This window comes from Copadichromis virginalis, linkage group LG4, assembly GCF_057382275.1.
Source record: "Copadichromis virginalis isolate Kocher_CV1m ecotype Utaka linkage group LG4, C_Virginalis_male_GT1.1, whole genome shotgun sequence".
NCBI classification, from domain to species: Eukaryota; Metazoa; Chordata; class Actinopteri; order Cichliformes; family Cichlidae; genus Copadichromis; species Copadichromis virginalis.
The window spans coordinates 5,754,316-5,778,489 of record NC_140621.1 but is presented as its reverse complement, the minus strand read 5'-3'; the positions used below and the strand labels follow the sequence as shown (position 1 = coordinate 5,778,489).

Sequence of the window (24,174 nt, the reverse complement as noted above, 5' to 3'; positions counted from 1 at the left end):
ATAGGCTAGGAAGCTATGCTGCTTGAGGTGACTGTTGTTGTGATTTGGCACAAATAAAACTAAACTGAATTCAAAATTCAAAACATCATCCAGTGCCTAATGAGCTGACTTCAACAGCTATTCTTTGTATTGCAGGCTGCGGGGCAGGCACTGTATCCAATAACCAAACAGTTAGAGTTTGGTTTAGATGACTGGGAAAACATCTACGCCAAACAAAGTCAAATGCAGCAAGCTTGTAAAACAGAGACGTTATTAGAGGGTGCAAAGAGAAGTAACCAGCATTTAGACAGAAAATGTCTCTCATGATGTCAGCAGGTACTTTTGACTGATTCAGTCTTTTATTGTGTATTATTTACATGGATAGCATATGATTTATGATTAGCATAATACCGTGTTTTAGCATCATCGATCAGCTGATAAAGCACTAGGTTACTTTTCACATACAGTATACAAGCACTCCTTTCCCATCAGCACTGCTTTGGTGGAGAAGACGTGTGACCAATGTGTAAAATTTTGATTTTATTCACAGCAGAACACAGGAAACATCTTGAATGTTTAAACTGAGAAAATCTGTTTATCCAGCACATCCCACAGATAACTGGGTTGAGTCAACACCTCAATCTCATTGCTGTGCTCCTCAAACCATTCCTGAAGCATTGTGTATTCTGACACCTTTCTATCAGAACCAGCATTATCTTTTTCACCAGCAGCTCGTCTGTTGGATCAGACCACACGGTGCCACTCAAGCCTCGGCCACTCATCACCCTGTCCCTGGTTTACCACTGTTCTTTCCTTGGACCACTTTTCATAGATACTGACCACCGCAGACTGGGAACACCGCACCAGAGGTACAGATTTAGAGATGATCTGACCATTCCAATTTGACCATAATTGAACAAACTCACTCAAATCCTCATGCTTGCCCATTTTTCCCCGCTTCTAACACATTGAGGATAAAATCTTCAGTTGCTCCGCAGTGTGAGATAGTATGACTCAGTTTGAACACTGTTTCTGTGTTCTGTTGTGAATAAACATGGTTTTATGAGAATCATAAATATCTTTACATTGTTTTATTTACATAATACACAGAGTGATGAAGCTATTCTGGCAGATCTTGCAGTGTTAGTGATTCATGAGTCAATCAATTGTCAATAAAGTCAATAAACTCAAAACGTACGGTTACGTTGTAACCTTGGTTCTCTTAGTGAGAGACTATCTCTCCACACCGTTACATATTCCATATGTACGGGGTACGACCCCCCTCTGGTCGTGGCGTGTGGATATTTCTTTAAGACACTCCGGCACGCCCGGCTACGCCCCACAGCTACGTATAAAACAGCTGTGCAGACGTGACACCGGTGATCGTTTGATCGGAACGCGTCTCCGAGTGGCCTCACGGTGGAGAGATAGTCTCTCACTAAGAGAACCAAGGTTACAACGTAACCGTACGTTCTCTAGCATATCGAGACTATCTCTCCACACCGTTACATATTCCATATGTACGGGGTAACTCTGTAAGACACCCCGCGAGGAGACAGTGCAACCGAACCGCCGAGAGTGAAGACCAAAGAACTATATACAAATACACATATGTACACACCACCCCGGTCAGGGCCAAGCCAGACGCGAAGGCCAAGCCGGGGGGTGGAGGTGCAGTCCGCAAGGTGCAAGACTGGCCTGAGCTGGTCCCGCGCAGGAACCGCAACAATCGGCCGCTCCCGGGCAGCCAGCAGGAGCTTGGCAGGCCGGGGCAAGGCTACTGCCGAAAGGCACCCAGCACCCGGTCCCCGAAGGACGGGCTGGAAGCCACTTTCAAGCGGTAGAACCGCGTGAAGGTGGAGGCCGAGGACCACGTCGCTGCCTCACAGACAGAGGAGAGGGAGGCGCCTCTCCACAAAGCCCAGGAAGTGGCCACACTACGCGTAGAGTGGGCCCGAACGCCCAAGGGGAAAGGGACACCGGCTGAGGCATAAGCCTGGCGGATGGCCTCCACGACCCAGCGGGACAACCGGGGCTTGGACAGGGGCCTGCCAAGCAACCCAGGATGGAACGAGACGAACACCTGGTCCGTGGAACAAAACGGCCGAGTACGAGCAATGTACAGCGCCAGTGCACGAATGGGGCACAGGGCCCGGAGACGCTGCGCCGCCTCCTGATCCAGACCGCCAGTGGGGGCTGACCGCAACTCAACCGACTGGGAGAGGTGAAAATCGGAGAGGGACTTCGGCAGGAAGGCGGGGTTAGGCCGAAGGACCACCCCTTGACCGTCCGGTAGCCATCTGCAACAGTCACGATGGACCGACAGGGCCTGCAGCTCGCCGATTCGTCTAGCAGACGTAATAGCGAGGAGAAAAGCGGTCTTGAGCGACAGCCACTTCAACCCCGCTTCGTGCAGAGGTTCGAAGGGAGGGTGCGCAAGGGCACCAAGGACCAGGTCCAGATCCCAAGGGGGGACCGCGGACCCTGGCGCACGAGCCGTGAGGCGACGGGTGCCTCTCAGGAATCGGGAAATCAAGACGGCATCGGCGTCACTAATGGCTGAGCGACCGAGGCGAACAGCCTTAATGGCAGCCACCAGGCCACACAATGTGGCGGCAGCCCTGCCAGCCTCCAGCTGGGACTGCAGGAAGCTCAGGATGACGTCCACCGTCGCGCCATGGGGGTCCTTACTCAAGCAGTAAGCAGCCCTGGTGGAAGGCGTCCGAGACTCCTGCATGGTGTCAATGACCGAGGCAGGGAGGCCTAAGGCGCCGAGCCCCTCCCTCTCAGGGGCCAGGCAGTCAGCCGCAGCCCTGCCGGGAAAGGATGGAACAGAGCCCCCTCGGCCTGCGACAGGAGGTCCCTCCGAATCGGGAGCGGCCAGGGCACGCCGTCCAGGAGGGGTGGAATGGCCGAAAACTAGGGCATGTGAGGCCATAGCGGGGCCACCAGAATGAGCCGCATCTCCTCGGTCTGAACTCGACAGAGGACCGAGTGAAGGAGGGAGAAGGGGGGGAAGGCGTACAGGAGGACCCGGGGCCAGGGGTGTGCCAGGGCATCCCAGCCCAGGGGGGGATCGTCGGCCTTCAGGGAAAAGAACAGGGGGCAGTGGGTCAAAGTTCTTGAGGCAAAGAGGTCGACCGCTGCCCTGCCACACCGGCGCCAAATCCCGACCACCACCTGCGGGTGGAGTCGCCACTTCCCAGGGCACGGGCCCCCCCTGGACAGCATGTCCGCTGCCGTGTTCAGGGGTCCAGGCACGTGGACCACCCAGAGGGAGAGAAACCTGGGGTGGGCCCACAACCACAGTCTGGTGGCCATGTTGCAGAGGGGAGGAGAGCCCAACCCACCCTGGCGGTTGATATAGGCAGCCGCCACGGTGCTGTCCGTCCGGACAATAACATGAAACCCCCGCAGCCGAGGCGAAAAAAGCTGAAGTGCCAGGAACGCGGCTCGCAACTCCAGGACATTGATGTGTTGGGACAACCATGGGCCCGACCAGTGGCCGCTGACCCCGCAACCCTCGTGGACCGCCCCCCAGCCGACTGGGGAGGCGTCTGAGAAGACCACGAGCCGGCGAGTCACAGGACCCATCGCCTGACCCTGTCGAAGATTGACAGGGTCCCTCCACCACCGCAGGGCCCGGGCCAGGCCCCGGGAAACCAGCACGGTGGACAGGTGTGACCGCTGCGGGCAGAGGCCGAGAGACAGCAGGCAACGCTGAACCGGTCTCATGTGCAGGAGAGCCAATGGGACCACCTGCACTGTAGCAGCCATCAGGCCCATGAGGCGGAGACACAGTCCCCAGCGCACCTGAGAGTGGAGGCTGAAGGAGGCCAGGCACGCCCTGAGGACCCTCCGGCGATCTGCCGTCAGGGAGACCAAGGCCTTGACGGAGTCCAGGGACATGCCCAGAAAGGTGGTGGTTTGGGACGGCTCCAACCTGGACTTCTTGAGATTCAGGCGGAGTCCCAGAGCCTGAATGTGCGAGACCAACAGGGCAACATGGCTGCGACACTGCTCTTCCGAGGAAGCACAGATAAGCCAGTCGTCCAAATAATTGAGAACCCTGACACCCCGCAGCCTCATAGGAGCAAGGGCGGCATCCATGCACCTGGTAAAGGTACGGGGCGCCAGGGAAATCCCAAAGGGGAGGACGCGGAACTCGAAGATCCGCCCCTCAAACCCAAACCTGAGGAACCGCCAGTGACCCTGCCAGATAGGGATCTGGAAGTAGGCGTCCTTCAGGTCGATGGTGGCAAACCAGTCCCCCGCAGCGATGGCCTGACGCACCCTGGGGACCGTGGGCATCTTGCACTTCAGGGGCCGGAGATAGCGATTGAGGCCCCTGAGGTCCAGAATGGGACGGAGACCCCCATCCCGCTTCGGGACCAAAAAGTAACGGGAGAAGAACCCCACCCGGCGGTCCCTGGCGTCCACCTCCCGTATGGTGCCCTTCGATAGAAGGAACCCCAGTTCCTTCCTCCCAAGGGTCTGCCCCCAGGGCCGACCAGGCAACCCTACGCTGTTCTGTAGCCAGGGAGGCGGGCAGGACGGCCTGGCCCGGGGAAACGTCAGGAAGGAGGGGGGCGGCCAGAGGACGACTGGCCCTTGGCACCCCGGCCCCCTCTCCGAGCCTGAGCGCGGCTGCCGCACCTACGAAAGGCCTCCAGCTGGGTCCGGAGATCTTCAGGACCCCAAGTAGGAGCAGCAGGGGCAGGCGACACAGAAGCACGAGCCCGCCCCACCCTGACCGGACGCTTGCGTAAGCCCTGCGACATCTCCTGCGTAGCACGGCGAGTCTCCGTAGCCTGCTGGAGGAGCAGAGCCGCACCGGGGCCAAACATGGCCGCAGGGTCGACCGTGAGCCTCATGAGGCAATCCTGGTCATCCGAACGGAGCCGGGACTGAGACAGCCAGAGATGGCGACGCGCCACCCAAAAAGCAGCCAAGGAAGAGCCCGTGGCAATAGCCTGATGTTTCATGAGTGAGGCTAGGAGAGAGGACGTGGACAGCAACTCACTCACGCCCTCCAGATAGCTCGAGGTAGCCTGCAATCGACGGGCCAAATGCCGCAGATGAAGCGATAATATGGCCGACGAATTAGACAGGCAGGCTTGGGTCGCCATAGACCTATGCAGCCGAGCCAAGAGGCCGTCCATGGTTTTCACATCCCTATTAGGGCACGCCGCCCGCCCCAGGAGGGAGCCCGAAGGGGCAACCAGGGGGGCCAGGGACGGATCAACCGGGTGAAGGGACCCACAGGCAATGCGCTCCCGGCCATGCATGGCCGAAAAGCGCTTACAGGCAAGGGACCAACGGTGCAGGGCCGCGGGGGCCTCAAACTGTGTGCACACCAGGTCCTGAAAATCAGGCAGCAGCGGCACCTGAGATAAGGAGCGCTGAGGCCGTGAAGCGTCATCAAACCGAGAAGGCGCCGAGACCGGCACCTCAGGGAGGGACAGCTCAAGCGCCCGGCACGCCCTCTCCAAAAGCTGAAAGAAACTCAACTGGCCAGACTCCGTGCCAGGGGAACCAGCAGGGGGCACCTCGGGAGACAGGGGGGAGGCATCGGAGGAGAGGACGGAGGCCTGGTCAACGTCCGCCTCCCCATAGTCCACATTCAATGGCACAGGCCCAGGGGCGGAGTCACAGGAGGGAAAGGCATGGGAGGGGCCCGCAGGTCGACAAACGAGGAAGGGGACCCGGCCCATGGAGCTGCGGGACCAGAGTCTACGTCAGCAGCAGCTATCTTCCGTACCTGCGCCTGAGAGGCCTGAGATGAGGGAGGTGCGGGTCGCTTGACAGAAAAATACCAAGCACGAGCGTCCCTAGTCCGTTCGGGCAGAATAAAACAATTCATGCACGAGGCAGGGGCTTCCCTAGCCAGCAAAGCATGCTCAGGACCCAGACACAGCACACAGTGCTCGTGCCCATCCTCCAAAGGCATAGGAATGCCACACTCAAGGCAAGTCGGGGAGGCGTGGCCCGCCATACAGCGTGGCTAGCAAGGGGCGGGGCCACACACCAACGGGGAAGTGCCGCCCTAGCCTGAAACCCAAACCCACTGTTAATTCCCGCAGGGCAGGCAAGCGATCTTCCTTACACACCTCACTGTCAGGGAAGAGTGGGACACAGCCTCTGCTGGCGGCGTTTATGCACACAGCCGCAGCAGAGCCGAGCGAGCAGGCGATGGTGTAACAGCAACGCCGAGCCGCGTGACCCCTATGTAGCGTGCCACAGCAGCTAGCCGATAGCAACACTGAAGCTGTTTACTTCCTGTTAGGTATTTTAGCACCATGGGAGCATTTACTGGATATTGTTTTATAGTGACATTATGCAGGAAAACTCTGTCATTCAATAAGGCCCCTTTGTTTTAGTTATTTTTCTCTTTGACCCAAGAATTGATGTGTGAGAATCACAGGCTGGTACAAGGTTGAAATACCACAGAGATCACTCCCTCAGCTACATTAGTTTCTTAATCTTTTAGACGCCTGTTGAAGGCCAAATGGTTTGTTTCAGATTTCACTAATGAAAGAACTCTTTGTTTTGTGCCTTGAAAATATGTCGCTGAGATAATCACAATTGTAGCTGAACTGATACACTACACAAAGGATGCTTCTTCACCCAAGGGCAGGAAGACGCTGCCTTATCTTGGTCTGTACTGGTTTAAACTGATAAATCTGCTGTCTCATGAATTTTACCCTCTATATAAACTGTTGTACTTGTGAATAAAGTTGAGTCACTTTGGGAAGACAATCTAAAGCAGTCTCTGTTTTCTTGTTCTCCCAAGCTGCTCCCAAGCTCGTACTAACACGCTGAATGGCATGCTTGAATATTACTTGAGAATATATTTGACTGTGTTACAGACTAAGGGACATTCTCTGCTGATAGGTGAAGGTACATTCTCTGCTGATAGACGTCCACGCCTCGGAGGAAGTCGATCCACGGATTAGGCCTTGGAAACCGTTTCCTTTACTTCCCGTGACTGTTTACCCCTATGTGTTATGCTGTCACAGCAGCCTAGCCGACGGCACACGCTAGCGATGCAAAGCAGTGTCCCCACCGGGATCAAGCAACACAGCAGCCCAGCTGACAGTAGTCACACAGCAAGCCGACGCCGCGAGCCGCCGCGTAGCCCACAGGCTAAGCTACCCAGCGCCCAGGCGACAGCACCCGCTCCGAGTGCCGAGCCTCCCCGCAAGAGAGGCCAAGGAGAGCGGGCCGCAGCAAGCCGACAGCCGGACCAACAGGCCGGGGACACCAGGGGAATACCGGGGACACCAGGGGAATACCGGGGACACCAGGGGAATACCGGGGCTACCAGGGGAATACCGGGGCTACCAGGGGACCTAGAAGGGAGAAATACATCGCCCACGGAGGATGCCGAAGCACGCTCCAAGAGACGCGCACACACACAGCACTCTCAAGGTAAGCACTCCTTCGCACACACACACAACAAGTGGAGATCAACGATCACCGGTGTCACGTCTGCACAGCTGTTTTATACGTAGCTGTGGGGCGGAGTGTCTTAAAGAAATATCCACACGCCACGACCTGGGGGGTCGTACCCCGTACATATGGAATATGTAACGGTGTGGAGAGATAGTCTCGATATGCTAGAGAACAACACTGGTCAGCACAGTCACATCACAGCATGGTTGTGCATGTCATCTACCAGAGCTCTGTGCGTTCTGCATCATCTGATTCTAGGACTACAGTCTTCTCTGATGCTGTGCCTGAAATCTGCCAGAGCCACTCTTTCAGTTTGGGGTTTACAGCTCCTAATTTTCCTATTAACACTGGGATCATATTAGACTAAGGAAACACATTGAATTAAAAAAAAAAAAAAGAACTTGATAAAGAGATGAACAATGAAAAAAACAGAAGGTCTGTTTAGACAGAAAAGTTTTTAACTGCAGCTAAACAGAGGAGGTTCTGTTCCTGAACACTAGGGCCACACACTGCAGGCCTCGGTCCTCTCAGTTTTCTGAGTAAAGACAGCGAGCAGCAGTGTATTTAACAGGAAGCTGAAATATTTAGTCTGGAGCTAAGATAAGATAAGATAAGATAACCTTTATTAGTCCCACATGTGGGAAATTTGTTTTGTCACAGCAGGAGTGGACAGTGCAAAAGTTATGAGGCAAAAATTAGAATACAATAAGAATAAATACAGTACACAACTGTACAGAATAGAATAAAATAAAATACTATATACAGTAGAATAAAATAAAATAAATATACAATAAGATAAAAATCGAATACAAATACAAATACTATATACAACTGAGTAAAAATACAACGATGACAGAAAGGATTATTGCACTTAGTATTATTGCATATGTATGGATGTGTGTGCTTGATCAGTTAAAGTCTTTATTATGGAGTCTGACAGCAGTGGGGAGGAAAGACCTGCGAAATCTCTCCGTCCCACACCGTGGGTGCCGCAGTCTCCCACTGAAGGAGCTGCTCAGTGCTGTCACAGTCTGCTGCATGGGGTGGGAGATGTTGTATGCAAGTATGAGAATTTCAAAACAAATTCTAAAATAAACTGGGAGCCATCATAAAAACAATAAAATCAGCGCAATGTGAACTTGCTTGCTATAGTACGTTTGGTGTCTGGTTGCAACATTTTTTCTAGCTTGTAAGGATGAAAGCGACAGTTTATCTGAGTTGGTAAGCGAAGGATTACAATAATCTTGACACAACGACACAAAGGACCAGTTTTCCCCAGTTCAGAGGGGCAGACTGTAGCTTGCAATCTAGAAATGTTCCTTAAATGAAAGAAACAGGAACATGAGGTAGATTTCATATGTGATTAATGCCCAGAGAGGAAGCATACATTACACTAAGACGATAGTTACACCATTGTGTAACTATCCATCTGCAAATGCTTTGGTTTTTTTATATAAATAGCATTGCGTGTGTAAATTGCATAATATCCTTTTCACCTTTTATCACTTTGATTTGCACCAAAGCAGTTAAAATGTATGATTTTTTTTTCCTAACTGCACAGACTGATATCCTGGCTTCCTGTTATACTGTGATGATGGATTAACATCAACAATAAACAATGGATTAACCTTAGGGCAAGTCAAAAATTAGCTTGAAGTTATGTGTGCACGGTGTTCTTAGCGATTGGACAGAAGTAGAAGGTATTCTAGCTTGTTTTCATACCTCAGCAGATTCCTATATAAGCCTGTAGGGGGCATCTCTTCCTGGTAAGTCTGCTACCTGCACCGTCACTCAGCGCTAGTGATGTGCGATACCACTGATTTCCTTTCTGATCTGATACCAAGTAATATTCAGGGTGGTATCGACGATACTGATCCGATACCGATACTTTGTACAAAAACTCATTTTATTTATTGTATCTCAAATTATAGCGTCATAATGATTATATCAGAATCAGAATCAGAATACTTTATTGATCCCTGGGGGAAATTATTTGGACATCATTATTTGGACATAGGTCATCAGATTACTTGTTCTTATCACTTAATAATGCAGAGTTCATCATATAGAAATAAAAAAACTTAACTTGTGCGCTATTTGAACACCTTGCCTGCCTGCAGCACTAAAGGACTTCGTGAGAGACGTCTGTGTCGCCCTAGCAGCACCTGTCCCTGTCCTCCTCTTCAGTTCGTCTCAACATACACTTGTCATATCCTGTGATATGATTTAGGGGAGACCGGGGATAGTTGTGACATTTTTGACATTTCTGTCTGTAAATTGGAGCTCTTTTAAGGTAGTGGATTCAAAATGTAATGCAAAGTATTTACATGTCTCTGCTATTAAATAGTGCAGCTATTTTCTCTGCAGCACAATTACCCATTGCATGGTATGGTCTCAAACACAAAGAGTGAAATGTTACAATTAACCCCATAGTCTGGGTTAGTTGTAACATATCATGGGGTAAAATGTAACACAATGAAATAAGGGTACTAACAAAATATTAACAAGTAATCTTTGTTTATTCAACACACGAATGCACTTAGAGCCGTGTGTGTGTGTGTGTGTGTGTGTGTGTGTGTGTGTGTGTGTGTGTGTGTGTGTGTGTGTGTGTGTGTGTGTGTGACAGAATGCAGAAATCTAGCTTTTGAACATATTCCAACCCCCCAAAAAAGACAAATTATGGAATTTTCTGCAACTGAATATTTCATTCATTTTGGTTGGTCTTCCTTGAGTTTGGCCTCATTGGCTCATTGGGCATTATAACCTACAACTCTTGCACCAATTTTGAACATAACAATGAAGCTGAAAAAATGTAGTTGTGCACCAGCACCGCAATTCCATTAGTTTTTATCATGGCTTACCTTGGTGTGGTTTGCAAAGTGCTTCAGAAAGATGAGGAAATCTGTTTCTTGCACCCATCCTGATTTATTTCCACTACCAGTACTTCCTACTGGTCCATCTCTGACACAGTGGTCTGCATAATGTATGTGTGGGAACACAAACAGTGGAGGAATTGTGTTGCCAATGGCATTAACCGCATATACAAAAGCGACCAGTGAAGCTCTCTCTGCTGATGTCGTTGCCCCAACTTGTTTAATATAAGTTAAAGTAATAGTGTGGTAAGTTGTAACATCTGCATTATTGTTAAAACTAACCCAGACTGTTGCTGTTACAACTGACCCAGACTCCTATAGCCATGAACTAGCTAACATTACAGCCAACGGCTAAAACATTAGCACTAAAGACTTACACAGAATATATCCCCATAGACATACAAATAACATAATTTAAGTTTGATGAGTTTAACTGCAAAGCAGATAATGCTATTACAAATTGAAATAAAGTAGAAAACTTACTTTTTGGCATACAAATTACTTTTTTTGTGTTAAATTGTCTGTGTTTGACAAAATGTGCTGATTTTTCACATGTGATAGCAGAACTGAATTGGGCATGCACAGGATGAGTCACATCATTTGAAACTTAGCCCTGATTGGAGAAATTGGAAGTGTAACTGACCCACGTTACAACTATCCCCGGTCTCCCCTACTCTGAGGTGTTTGACAAGGTTAGTGATGTTGCCACAACCATACATCCCAACCCTCCTGATTTTTCCGGGAGAATGCCGAATTTCAGTGCCCCTCCCGAAAATCTCCCGGAGCCACCATTCTCCCGAATTTCTCCCGATTTTCCACCCGGGCAACAAAATTGAAAAACCATATCGAGAATTCATAGCAGGCGCAGCCAATTCCAGTTTCCAACAACGGCGGCAGCTACTTAGTTTTAATATTACTCTTATTTCTCTTTCTGGGTCGCAAAGAAACTTTTTTTCTTTTCTTTTTTTTTTTTTGTGTCCCGTTTGGATCTTTAGCCATCAGAATTGTTGTCTTAAGGCCAAGAAAGATGCCAAGCAGATTTATTTTACCAAGTGGATCATCATGGCCTTGCCATATTGGTCCATTTGATTGAAAACCAAAGGGGAGAAGAGACGGTGAGAGGGGGGGGGGGGGGGGGGGGGGGGAAGAAAAACCCCGCAAAACACCTGGATCACCTGTATGGAGGGAAAAAAACAGAAGAGAAAGCAAACAACAAAGAGCAACATAATAAAAATTTAAAAAAAACTTTTAACATATTTTCAGGTTTCAGGTTTTCAGAATGTAGCTGTGTAAACTTCAAATATCTGAGCCGACCGACGCATCGTCTTCAAACCCCCGCGGTTTTTCACTACTCGGGTTAAACATGATATATAAGTCACTTTGATAATTTAAAAATGTTCTTGTTTGGCTTTTTCAGTGTTTTATTTGTTCGTGAGTAAATCGGTTTGGCTGAGATTAAAGTTATTAGATTAGATTAAATTAAATTTAACTTTATTAATCCCTCGGGAGGGTTCCTCCGGGGTTTTCACACAGCTGAATAAATATCAAGCAGAAAACTGATTAAACAGAAGAGTTTAAGTCAGCGCCCGGTTATATTTTAGACAGCAAGGAGCAGACGGCAGAGTTTCACTCCACCGAGGGAGCTTGTGACGGCTTTCTTTAGACCATGAAGGCCGGTCCTCAGGCGGAAGCAGCCTCTGAATTTGGACACCCCTGCTGTTTCTGGGCCGGCCAATAATAACGGTGACATTTAACGTATTTTCTCCGATAAACACTGTAAAATTTATTTATCACTCCCCCCCAACAGCCCTTTTGAATGTCTTCCTAATTCTGAGGTCTCAAGGTTGGCAAGTATGGCCACAACACCTCACTTTTTTGCCAAATGTATCGCAAACCACATCTCAGCTGTTTGTGGAGGTAAAATACGTCCGCACAATTACGCTCAGCCATTGTTGTGAGCGCGCACGCCAAGGGGCTGCGAGACATTTATACAGCCATATTTCGCACATGACTATGAAAGGCGGAAGAGGAAGTAGTTCCTTTGAATGTAGAAAATCCGAATGTTATAGTTTCTTTCCACTGTGTTCCTGTTAATGATAAACTACAATTTACCCTAAATTACTAAAATATCGATATTTTAATGTGAGAATCGATTCTAGAACATAAATGATTGGTATCGGAGGAATCGATATTTCAGGATCGATCCGCACATCACTACTCAGCGCTGGACTTCAGCCTTGTACGACCCAGAGATGAGGCCGCTTCCACATGTCTTTTTCCATCTTCAGGTTAGGTAAATGGTCCAGACAAACACGGGCAATGCACACCTCCACTATACCAGCGGTCAATGTTGCTTTTCTCCGGAAGTAAACAGTGCTTGTAAAAGTCTTAAGCCTTCCCTGTATTTGCTTCCAAGCTCTCCTAAACAGGACTCCTGCAGGCTTTGTGAAGTGCTTTTTCACTCATTTTTGGCCCAGTCCTTTCATTGAACATTTTCCGAGGGATTTGTAAGCCATTTAATGACCTGTGGCTCTTTAAACAAAAAACAAAAAAAGACAAACCAATGGCGTGTCTACACATAACAGACATCTTGGCACAGAACTCATTTTAAATTGTATGTTTAGGCCCTTTAGTGGCAGCCTGTTGCAGAAACTCACCTATTCAGTTAAAGCTACAAAAATTCCAAAGATAACAGTTTAACAGGCATAAAGTTGTATTTTACACCAGCAAAGTGATTCTCAACAAGCTATTAGCCCAGATCTCGGTGTTCAGTATGTCCTTTACAGAGCATGTTGCTCTGTAAGGCTGGAAAAGAGTTACTGTATCAATCAAGTTAAGCCTCTCTGTAGTCAGGCAAAAATATAAAAATGTTAATACCACAGTCCTGTCATTAAGACGTGAGAGACTGTTGATGTTTAGAAGTACCAAAGATGGTTTTAGTTTTATTTCTTTCAGCCTCGGTGGTGTATTTAAGACACAGAGAATTGTGACACTTAAAAACTGCAGACCCTCCTACTTATCAGCACACAGAGGTCTGATGGATGTGATTCATCATTAGTCAGTGATTTCATAGCTGTTAATTAGGCAGCTTTACAGGATGTGTTACCTGGTCTTGTGGTCTCATTCCTCATCTGATGCATTGACTTCAGGCTGAAAAATTGGACTAGCTGACTGAAAACAGCTCAGATTAGTTGCAGCAGCGTTTCCCACTAAATTTTGTCTATTTTGGTCAGGGGAGAGGCATCTGCACACCTGTATGTGTATGCTAGTAATGGAGTGGAACTTCTAATACTATCAGATCCCCACTCTGGGCTACATGGTTTCAATATCTGCAGCTTTGTTTTTACAGGTTTGCTTTTAGTTGGAGTAAAGCATCATCTTACAAGTTGATGTTTTCTGGGGGTTTTTAAGATACAGCCTTTTTTTGTAGAAGCAGATGTATGCAATAGATTAAGTTGTTGCTCCTCATTCACTTACTGTCTCACAAGCACTCTGGACTGAATAGCAGCCTGTTTCTAGAGTAATTTCCTCATTGTTATTCACAGGAAGTGCAATAGCTCTTCCCAGGCAGTTGAGTATTTATTTACTTTTTTGCAACATAATTGGTAATCATTAGTGAGTGTCTCGTCCTGTGGACTGCAGCTGGTTCTTCTGGTGAACTTCGTTCTCTGAGCAGAAGGCGAGGGCTTTGCCTGCTAGTAAAACGAGTCGGAGTGCACTCCAGTTGCTGTAAGCACACACTGTGTCACTGTTACACCCCGGCCTAGGCAACCGGAGTGCAACACGAAAAAAGTAAAAATAAAGGAGGAAAAAAAAAACCACACACAATGTTACGCCCCGGCCTAGGCAACCGGGGGAGAGCGCGACCATGACACACTGAAACACAGGGTTTAAATACCTAGAGGGAGCAATCAGGAAAATGGACAACAAGAGGGAAACACAGCTGGGGCAACTCAGAACTGACGAGACAGGGAAACGTAACCTGAAAAGACTAAGATAACACAGACTTTCAAAGTAAAACAGGAAACACATAACAGTCACGCCAAAAACAACACACTGACAACACCGAAACGTAACAGTCACGTCTCTGTGTGGGAAATGCCGCAGAGACGCGGCTCTTATCACCAGTAACGTCCTTTCACACAGAGAAGAGTTCAATTTGACACAGATTCATATTTGCTCGCTATGCAGGTGCAGGCCTGCGGTGGAGTGGCCAGCGCAGGACTTCTGGGGAGCATAATAAAAATATAGAAACCTGAGAAATGCTGTTTTGCTGTAAGAGCATGCCACTGTTTGTGCCAGGTGCTCAGGGAGTAAGTATGCACCCAGAGGACAGGCCATTGTGGGTCTGGGTGCTCAAGGTCAAAATGTCTTTATTGCACATGTTCACACAGGATTCCCAGCACAAACTTATTTTCACTGCCTGTTTATGCTGGCCTTCTGTGGCATATTTGATGAGTCAGGTAAAGTTGTAAAACATGAGGGGCTCCTGATTTTCATCTCCCAGCGTAGTCATTGCATCATCACTTTTTCATAAAGTTATTGAAGCTCCTGTCTGTGGTACCCAGCAGTCTTCAGATGTCCATTAGCCCATCGCTATTGTACCATTGCAGACGTCAGTGTTATACTACTGTGTATTTATACCTAGCCCAGCAGATGATTTCTCTTGATGATACTTTAAAGATGTAACAGGTTTTCAGGTCACCTTATACAAACATGAAAAGCATAGCTTTAAAAGTAAGACATGAAGATTTTTTTTTATTTGAAGAATAGTTCAAAGGCCAAAATAATGTCATTTTTAACATCCTTGTATCATTCCCTCTATGCCTATGTTGTCATCATACTTATAAGAGTCATAGTTATAAGGCTTTATATTATTTTTTGACTGATAAATCATTCGAGTTGATCTTGATGACCTTGGTGGATTATAATAGATTGCAGGAGTGCTGAGTTGGGTCATGTTAACAAAGTTTTACATTACATTGAAAACTTGCTGCTGTCATGTTTAGAGACAGAATGGCACGCACACATGGAAACACTACTGAAACGTACCCTCACGGGCTGTTCCCTAGTGTAGTTAGTTTAGAGACATATTGACATTGCACAGGAAAAAAAATAGTATTGCAGGTTTTGTAAAGTAAATACTACTGATGTTCTTTGTTTTGGGGTTTTTTTTTTGGGTTTTTTTTTGTTTTTTTCCTTAAAGGTAGGTGGAGAAAAGTCTGTTCTCAGCTAATAAAACACAGCACACTGAGTATCTGTTGGACTGAATCCTTGTCAAGTGTGCCTGCATAGCTAGAAAGCCCTGCAAACACACTCGGGCCTGTTTGAAAATAGCTTATATAGCTTTGTTGGTTTCTTTTTTCCACTGTATGGAGAACGTTTCATCCTATGGTAAGAAAACAGGGGGAAAAACTTAATTTGATGTTTTGGTTTTTGTGAATGAAGTTGATTCTTGTTTACGAATCTAGACCTTTTTGCCTTTTCCTGCTCCGTGTCTCCTCCAGCACCTGAAACTACAAATGGATCAGTCATGCATGATTTGTCTCTTGAGAGGAATCCCATTGAAATATTAGAGACTGGAAGGAGCATCAGTGACATCATTGATGGCAAGATTAGACAGCTGTATTCGGTGGTGAGCATCAGAGGCATCGTATCATTCAAATTCCTTAATTTTGTCCAAATGTTCTGAGATGGCTCTCAAAATATTGTATGATTATGAAGAGGTCTCCAAAAAATGCATCTTCTAGGGCAGCGAGGAGCCTTTCTATGTCGTAAATCTTGACAATATATTAGAGAGGCACCTGCAGTGGATCAGTCTGTTGCCTCGGGTGAAACCCTTCTATGCAGTGAAGTGCAACAACACAACAGCAGTTTTGAAGATGCTAAGCGCTCTGGACACCGGATTCGACTGTGCCAGCAAGGTACTGATGGAATATCTTAAAATAATGAGGATTAGTTTGTGTTCTTGAGAGTCAGCTCTTGTATAAATACATCTTGGTCCCACGCAGGCTGAGATCGAGCTGGCCCTATCGCTTGGCGTGAAGCCCGATGACATCATTTACGCCCACACAACCAAACCGCTGTCCCACATCAGATACGCCTGCGCTCACAGAGTGAATCTGATGACTTTTGATAATGAGGAGGAACTCTTAAAAATCTCTCTTGTCCATCCCCAAGCCATGTAAGTGAGCAACCGCTACTATGTTTCAGCATTTGGTGCAGCTTCCTTTGAGAGGATTGATTTCAGAATCAGAATCAGAATCAGAATCAGAATCAGAATGGGTTTTATTGCCAAATGTTGAGCAGGTTTACAACATTAGGAAATTGCTGCGGTGCTTCAGTGCAAACATACTGTCATAAAAATATAAAAATAAGAATAAGAATTAAAAGTGCTAAGTGGATAGATATATACATGATATATACATGAGTGCAGGTGGTGATCAGTGCCAAACATGGAATGATGCAGTGAACACAGCGTAGGGTCATGTGTTAGTGGTGGGAACAGTCGTACGTTTATTGTTCATGTGTCCAACAGCAGAGGGGAAGAAACTGTTCTTATGGCGAGAGGTTCTGATGCGAATGGACCGGAGCCTCCTGCCTGAGGGCAGCAGGTCAAACAGACTGTGTCCAGGGTGAGAAGGGTCAGCTGAGATCCGAGCTGCACGCCCCAGTGTCCTGGAGGTGTACAGGTCCTGCAGAGATGGGAGTCTGCAGCCAATCACCTTCTCAGCAGAGCGCACAACACGCTGCAGTCTCTGTTTGTCCCTGATAGTGGCTCCAGCGTACCACACGGTGATGGAGGAGGTGAGGATGGACTCGATGATTGCAGTGTAGAACTGCATCATCGTCCGTGTTGGCAGGTTGAATTTCTTCAGCTGCCTCAGGAAGTACATCCTCTGCTGGGCTTTCTTAATGACGGAAGTGATGGTGGGCTCCCACTTCAGGTCCTGGGTGATGGTGGTACCCAGGAAGCGGAACGAGTCCACAGAGGTGATGGGGGTGTCAGTCAGGATGATGGGGGGGAGTGGAGCTGTGTGCTTCCTGAAGTCCACAATAATCTCCACTGTCTTCTGGGCATTCAGCACCAGGTTGTTGTGGCTGCACCAGGACACCAGACGTTCAACCTCCCTCCTGTAGGCAGACTCATCCCCGTCCGAGATGAGTCCAATAACGGTGGTGTCATCTGCAAACTTGATTAGCTTGACAGACTGGTGGGTGGAGGTGCAGCAGTTGGTGTACAGGGAGAAGAGCAGAGGAGAAAGAACACAGCCCTGAGGGGAGCCGGTGCTGATGGTCCGGGAGTCCGAGACATTCTTTCCCAGCCTCACATGCTGCTTCCTGTCCGTCAGGAAGTCAGTGATCCACCGGCAGATGGGATCAGGCACATTCATCTGGGAAAGCTTGCCTCGGAGATGGTCTGGAAGGATGGTGTTGAAGGCAGAGCTGAAGTCCACAAACAGGATCCTGGCGTAGGTTCCTGGGGAGTCCAGATGCTGCAGGATGAAGTGTAGGGCCATGTTGATGGCGTCATCTACAGACCTGTTGGCTCTGTATGCAAACTGCAGGGGGTCCAGGAGGGGGGCTGTGAGGGTCTTGAGATGGGAGAGAACCAGGTGCTCAAAAGACTTCATGACCACAGATGTCAGAGCCACGGGTCTGTAGTCATTTAGTCCAGTGATCCTAGGTTTCTTGGGGACAGGGATTATGGTGGAGGACTTGAAGCAGGCAGGCACATGACATGCCTGCAGTGAGGAGTTGAAAATGCCAGAAAACACTGGGGCCAGCTCGTTTGCACAGTGTCTGAGGGTGGCAGGAGACACACCGTCTGGGCCGGGAGCTTTTCGAGCATTCAGGTTCTTAAACTGCTTCCTCACATCTGCTTCATGAATATGAAGAGTTGTGGTGGGAGGAGGTGGTGTGAAATCCTCTTTTGTGTGGGGTGAGGAGGGGGGTGTTGCAGGTGAAGTGATTGAAGGTGGTGATGGCTCTATGGAGGGGGGAGAGGTGGGGGAATGAGTGTCCAAAGTGTCTCTATTGTTGGGGTCGTTGGAGGTGTGAAGGCTGCCTGATGGCTCGTCAATCAAAACGGCAGTAAAAGTCGTTGAGGGTGTTGGCCATCAGTGGAGTGGGGGGTTTTAGGCTTGTAGTTGGTGATATTCCTAAAACCTTTCCACACAGAGGCCGAGTCATTCTCTGAGATCTGCTGCTGCATCTTCTCAGAGTGCTGATGTTTAGCAATGTCCACTTCTTTAGTGAACCTGTACTTGGCCTCTCTGTAGCAGTCCCTGTCTCCGCTTCTGAACGCCTTTCTCTTTTCCAGCCACAGCTTTTTGAGTTTAGGAGTAAACCAGGGTTTGTCATTGTTATAACTCATCCTGGTGCGTGATGGCACAATGCTGTCCTCACAGAAGTGGATATAGGAGGTGACAGTGTCCGTGAACTCGTCCAAGCTGTTAGAAGCAGCCTTCATTGTGTCCCAGTCTGTAGACTCCAAACACGTGCGAAGCTCCTCCACAGCCTCGTTGCTCCACAGTTTTTTGGTCCTCACGACAGGTTTGGAGAGCTTCAGCCTCTGTCTGTACGCGGGGATTAGGTGGATCATGACGTGGTCAGAAAGTCCGAGTGAAGCGCGGGGCACCGCACGATAGGCCCCCCTGATCGTGCTGTAACAGTGGTCTAATGTCCTCTCCTCTCTGGTCGGGCATTTAATATACTGCTTGTATTTGGGAAGCTCATGGCTCAGATTGGCTTTGTTAAAGTCCCCAAGAGCAATAATGAGAGAGTCCGGGAATGTCTGCTCCATGTGCAGTATCTGCTCCGCAAGTGCGCACTGAGCTGCCTGCGCATCCGCATCTGGCGGGATGTAAACAGCGGCCAGGATGAATGAAGCAAACTCCCGCGGAGAATAAAACGGTTTGCAGTGAATGAAAAGGTATTCCAGAGAGGAAGAGCAGTGCTGAGCAATCACTGTTACATCTGTGCACCAGCCACTATTAATGTAGAAGCAGACACCTCCACCTTTGGTCTTACCAGAGAGAGAGGCCTGCCGGTCAGCGCGCAGCAGATGAAAGCCCTCCAGCTTGAGCGCGCTGTCCGGGATGTCCTCACAGAGCCACGTCTCCGTAAAACATAACACACAGGAGGAGGCAAAGTCTCTGTTCATGCTTCTCATCAGGGCCAGTTCGTCTGTCTTATTCCTGAGTGAGCGTACATTGGAAAGGAAGATCCCAGGAAGAGCAGTTCGCAGTCCACGTCTCCTCAGACGCACGAGTGCGCCGGCTCGCTTACCTCTCTTTCGGCGTCTCACTTTCCTGATCAGAGTCTGCAGTAAATCTGCCGCGGATGCGACAAATATTGGAAGTAAATCCACAGGTGTTGTAGTCCTGTGGTTAAGAAGCTCTTCTCTGGTGTAAGAATATCCAGAGGAGTGCCCAGACACAGAAGTTATGCACAAAAACAAGACAGAAGTAACGCACTGAAGCACCAGGGCATCCATACGCGGCACCATCTTGGATCGAATCAGTGTTATTTGCAATAACACCTTTGAATCACTTTGCAGGCTGGTAATACGAATTGCAGTGGACGACTCCAAATCGATGGTAAGACTCAGTCCAAAGTTTGGAGCCAGACTGCCCACAGTTAGACAGTTGCTGGGCCGTGCCAGAGAGCTGAACTTAGAGGTGGTCGGCGTCAGCTTCCACGTGGGCAGCGGCTGCACCAGAAGCTCGGCCTTCAGGCAGGCCATCGAAGACGCTCGGCGCGTCTTTGACGTAGCGGTGAGCCATTGTGACATAAACGCAACAATAATTCCTGTATTGTTTATTTGCAGCTCCAGTATGCAACACTGATCTCTTTCAGAGTGTTTTGGGGTTCCAGATGAGACTCTTGGATATTGGTGGAGGATTTTCTAAGATTGGGGACTTCCAAGAGAAGTTTGAAGAGGTAAAGTCTCTGCTTTAGCATCGTCTCCACCACATTATATAAGTCCTGTTTCTAATCACCAGCTCTGGCACATTAACTCCCCACAGGTTGAAAGGATTTGTTTCTTAGAGTTGTGTATGAAAAGTCAAAAAATATGCAGTATACAATCAGTTCTCACTCACTTGCAAACAACCACAGCCTCAAACACAGTTTATGATGGATGGATGGTAAACAAGGATCTCTAGCCTGAGATGGCAGTTTGGGAAATGCCTCCTGAGGGTCAGTGAGCTCCCAGCCTGGTGCCAACCAGGGTGACAAAATGTGGGGAAGGAGTGTGGGGCAGTTGCACTTATAAACGCACAGAAACCTTAAAGACGTTCACCTGATGGTCATCCTTTATTTATCCAACTAAAAGTCTCACTGAAATAAAAATGTCTAGAAGAAGTTACAACAAATACAACATGTAACAATATAACAAGCAAAGAAGCGATGCGTGAACACAAACGTGACTCTGATGCTTTCACTATCAGTTGGTTTGCTTGTTTTTCTTGATGGTTCCCGTTGAGAGCATTCACGGTGTTCTTCTCGCTGCAGATGATATTTGGAATCTGTTTTTCTGCCTTTGTAGTTCAAAGCAGAGTGAAAGGAGAGCAGTGGCCACATGATGGTGCTGTTGGTACATTTGAGATTCCCAGGGCGTTCAGAGGAGCTGAAAATTATTCTGTCATATCATTTTTATTGATTATGAAGAAGAAATTTCATTTAAAAGGCTATAGGGAGGAAAAACCACTCTTACACCAGCCAACACACATGTTTGTGTGTTTAGTTTCTCCCCCACGGCGACAGCAGACTGGTATTCAGGGGAGCGTGCTGTCATTCAGCTCTGTCTTTGCTCTACTTGTCTGGATGTCCTGAACCCAGTATCTGCTGGAATGCAGTAACCTGTAGAAGCTCGTCTTCTCTTCTTCTGAATAAAAGTGAATTTTGTCTGTAGCACAAACAGTAACGGCATCACAGTCATTTGAAGACTGCATGTAAAATGGGCTCGCCAATGGTAAATAAAGAGTTGGAGTGTGTATGTGTGTTCTGAGATGAGCTTTTTGTCTGCACTCTCACGCAGACACCGGATCGTTCAAGCATAACTCAAGTTGTGGAGGAGCCTTTAAATATAAGATCTGCCTTATAGTGCAAGTTAACCACTGCAACACTATCCATCCATTTTCTCCCACTTATTCAGTGCAGGGTCGCAGTTGGGCTGGATTCTGTCCCAGCTGTCATGGGTAAAGACACACAGGTACAGGTTGCCTGGATATCGCAGGTTAACACACAGACAGAGACGGGCAACCATTTATTAACCTAACTCGCACATCTTTGGACTGTGGGAGGAACCCACGCTACCACAAAACACCCCCGCCTTTTTTTTAAAGAGTAAGTATTGTGAGCAGAGGCATAAGGCCATGGAGTCAAGTTATTAACCGTGTGTGTTCCTAGTTCTCGGAAGTCATTAACGGATCGCTGGATGAATTCTTCCCACCTGTCAGTGGGTTGGAGGTGATTGCAGAGCCGGGCAGATACTACGTGGAATCGGCCTTCACGCTGGCAGTGAACGTCATCGCCAAAAGAGTCGTCGTGGAGGACAGAGCCAATAAATGCGCAGGTGTTGCAGTGATATGTAACTGTTCGACACACCTTAGCGTACAGGGTTGTAGTTTCTGAGCATCTCAGCTGCTGTTATGCTAACCATCATTCCTCGTTTGTGTTCTCCAGACGGAGCAGGAAGCTGCCCCGAGAGGGTGATGATGTACTACATTAACGACGGTGTGTACGGCTCCATGAGTTGCATCACCTTTGACCCCGCTCACAGCAAACTTGAACCGTACCCTCACAGGGTAAATATCAACAGCATCCCTATAAAAGAATTTCACCGTTTTATTTATTTATTTATTTTCCTCTTCACATCTGGTGAAAAGTGCTAAACATCCATGCTTTCAACAGCAGCAGTTTCTGCATGTTTAGGCCAGTGACATCATGTGCTAAGGTTAGAATCAAGGACTGTGGTAACGCCTGCTGGAACCTTGAGCATAGTGTTAGTTCAGACAGGTTGTGGGTTTTTTTTTTTTAATATATCTCAGTTGATAACCTCTCTGCAGGCTGTTAAGAAGAGCGAACCGAGATATTGCTCCGTCATCTGGGGTCCAACCTGCGACAGCATCGACAAAATAACCGAAAGCTACTGGATTCCTGAGCTGTACGTGGGCGACTGGCTTCTCGTCGACAACATGGGCGCTTACACTGTCAGCGTAACCACCGACTTCAACAGCTTTGAAAAGGCACACATTTATACTGTTGTGACAGCTGAGACTTGGCACAGCCTAAACCTGTCTCCTGCCTACGATATTGTCCATTAATGAGGCGAGCACTTATACTTAACTTCACTGGCCTGTTGTGAATATCGTGTCTTTTGTCTGTTGCACTGTAGAATGTTTTCCTGCTTTTAAAATAGCCTCTGTGTTAAGTCTGTTAACTTAGCAGAAGCAAGCCATCCACTGCAGAGCTTCTATGAATGTATTGTGAGGTTAATGATGTCCTTGTCTCATCAAATTTAAGTGGGGTGAAGACCAATCGGTTACCTAACCTTAATTACAGTGTTATGTGACGCCCTTTTTAAATACGAGACATATGCCAGTTTATTTTGGCCACTTAATGACTGTAACTAGTTAATATGATCTGCTGTCTGCCAAAGGAAGTGAAACTCGGAGCTAAAGTGTTATGAAAAAACTGCATATAAAACTGTATGCTGCTATAAGAAATTATTTATTGTCAGTCTCTTACAGTCTACAAATGTTGCAAGACTAATTGTCATTCTTTATTTTAGCGTGTGTGTGCATCTCTTCCAAAAAAAAAAATGGTGGGAGGAGAAGAGGTGTTTTTATAGAAACAACAAAAAAATACTTTTATTTGCTGGTGTAAATTCTTCTTCTTCTTCTTTTGTTTTTAACATGCAAGTAATATTGATATATTCCTGCTGTGTTTTGCCATATAGGCAGACCTTTACTGATTAGTAGAGTTGTAGAGAGCAGCTGAAATTACCACACCAGTCAAGCATTCTTTGGTAGAGTTTGTTTTTTCTCCAATGCCTCTACTTGATTCTGATGATAATTTGCAGTAAATTTTGCAGAAATTTTAAACCTTGAAACTCAGTGTGGGTTTTTTTTTCCTTCCAGAGGTGTGCCCCTTATTGTTTTTCTTCCAAGGTGCCAGACATGTTTCATATGTAATCAGTTCTTAGCTCTCTGGGCCGTTTGAAGGTTCTTTGAACACTGGCCTGTTTTTCACTCCTTTTTAGTCCAGTACTTGTACCTGACAATTTTCAGAGGAATCGTTTTGTTTGAGCCACTTAAAACTGACCAATGTGTCATTCAAGACAAACAAAACAGGAATCTAACTCAAGGAATGATCAAGTGTTATGTGCAGACACACAACACTTGCACAGGGCTTGCTGGTTGTTCATCATACAAGGCTGAAAACGACAGGTGACAACTTTTGTAACGGTGCCCCCCAGACTCTGGAACTCTCTCCCTTTGAGCTTGAGGTCTGTGGACTCTGTGGTCTCTGATTCCCAAAGAGGTATTAGATGAAAATGTGGCACATCTCTGCATGTTGTGCAGCATGTACATCATTTGGATGTCTTAAAAATTCCCTCAAAAGCCTTCAGTTGATTGAAGATGCTGCAGCAAGCGTACTGATAGGGTCTAGCTAGAGACAACATATTTTTCCCACACTGGTTTCTCTTTATTGGCTGTCCGTTAAATCCAAAATCACATTTAAGAACCTTTTCCGCACATATACAGTCTTGAATGACCAGGCCCCATCTTACTGTATCACCCCATTACAGCACTTCACTCTCAGACTGCAGGCTTACTTGTGGTTCCTGAGGCATTTA

At 47.6% G+C, this 24,174-nt stretch overlaps 1 protein-coding gene and 1 pseudogene across 1 annotated transcript; one reads left to right on the top strand and one right to left on the bottom strand.

The window, feature by feature from the left end:
- Positions 1-2,742: 2,742 nt before the first annotated feature.
- On the bottom strand, positions 2,743-5,693 carry LOC146710662 (uncharacterized; annotated as a pseudogene).
- Positions 5,694-6,238: 545 nt separating this feature from the next.
- LOC146710661 (ornithine decarboxylase-like) lies at positions 6,239-23,421 on the top strand. The gene is made up of 9 exons (XM_085453271.1): positions 6,239-7,410; positions 15,815-15,942; positions 16,058-16,231; positions 16,319-16,491; positions 19,870-20,086; positions 20,169-20,252; positions 21,723-21,888; positions 21,999-22,120; positions 22,382-23,421. Exons 1-9 carry the CDS (start codon positions 6,987-6,989, stop codon positions 22,637-22,639), a joined length of 1,746 nt encoding a protein of 581 aa, XP_085309397.1. The 5' UTR covers positions 6,239-6,986; the 3' UTR covers positions 22,640-23,421.
- Positions 23,422-24,174: the final 753 nt, after the last annotated feature.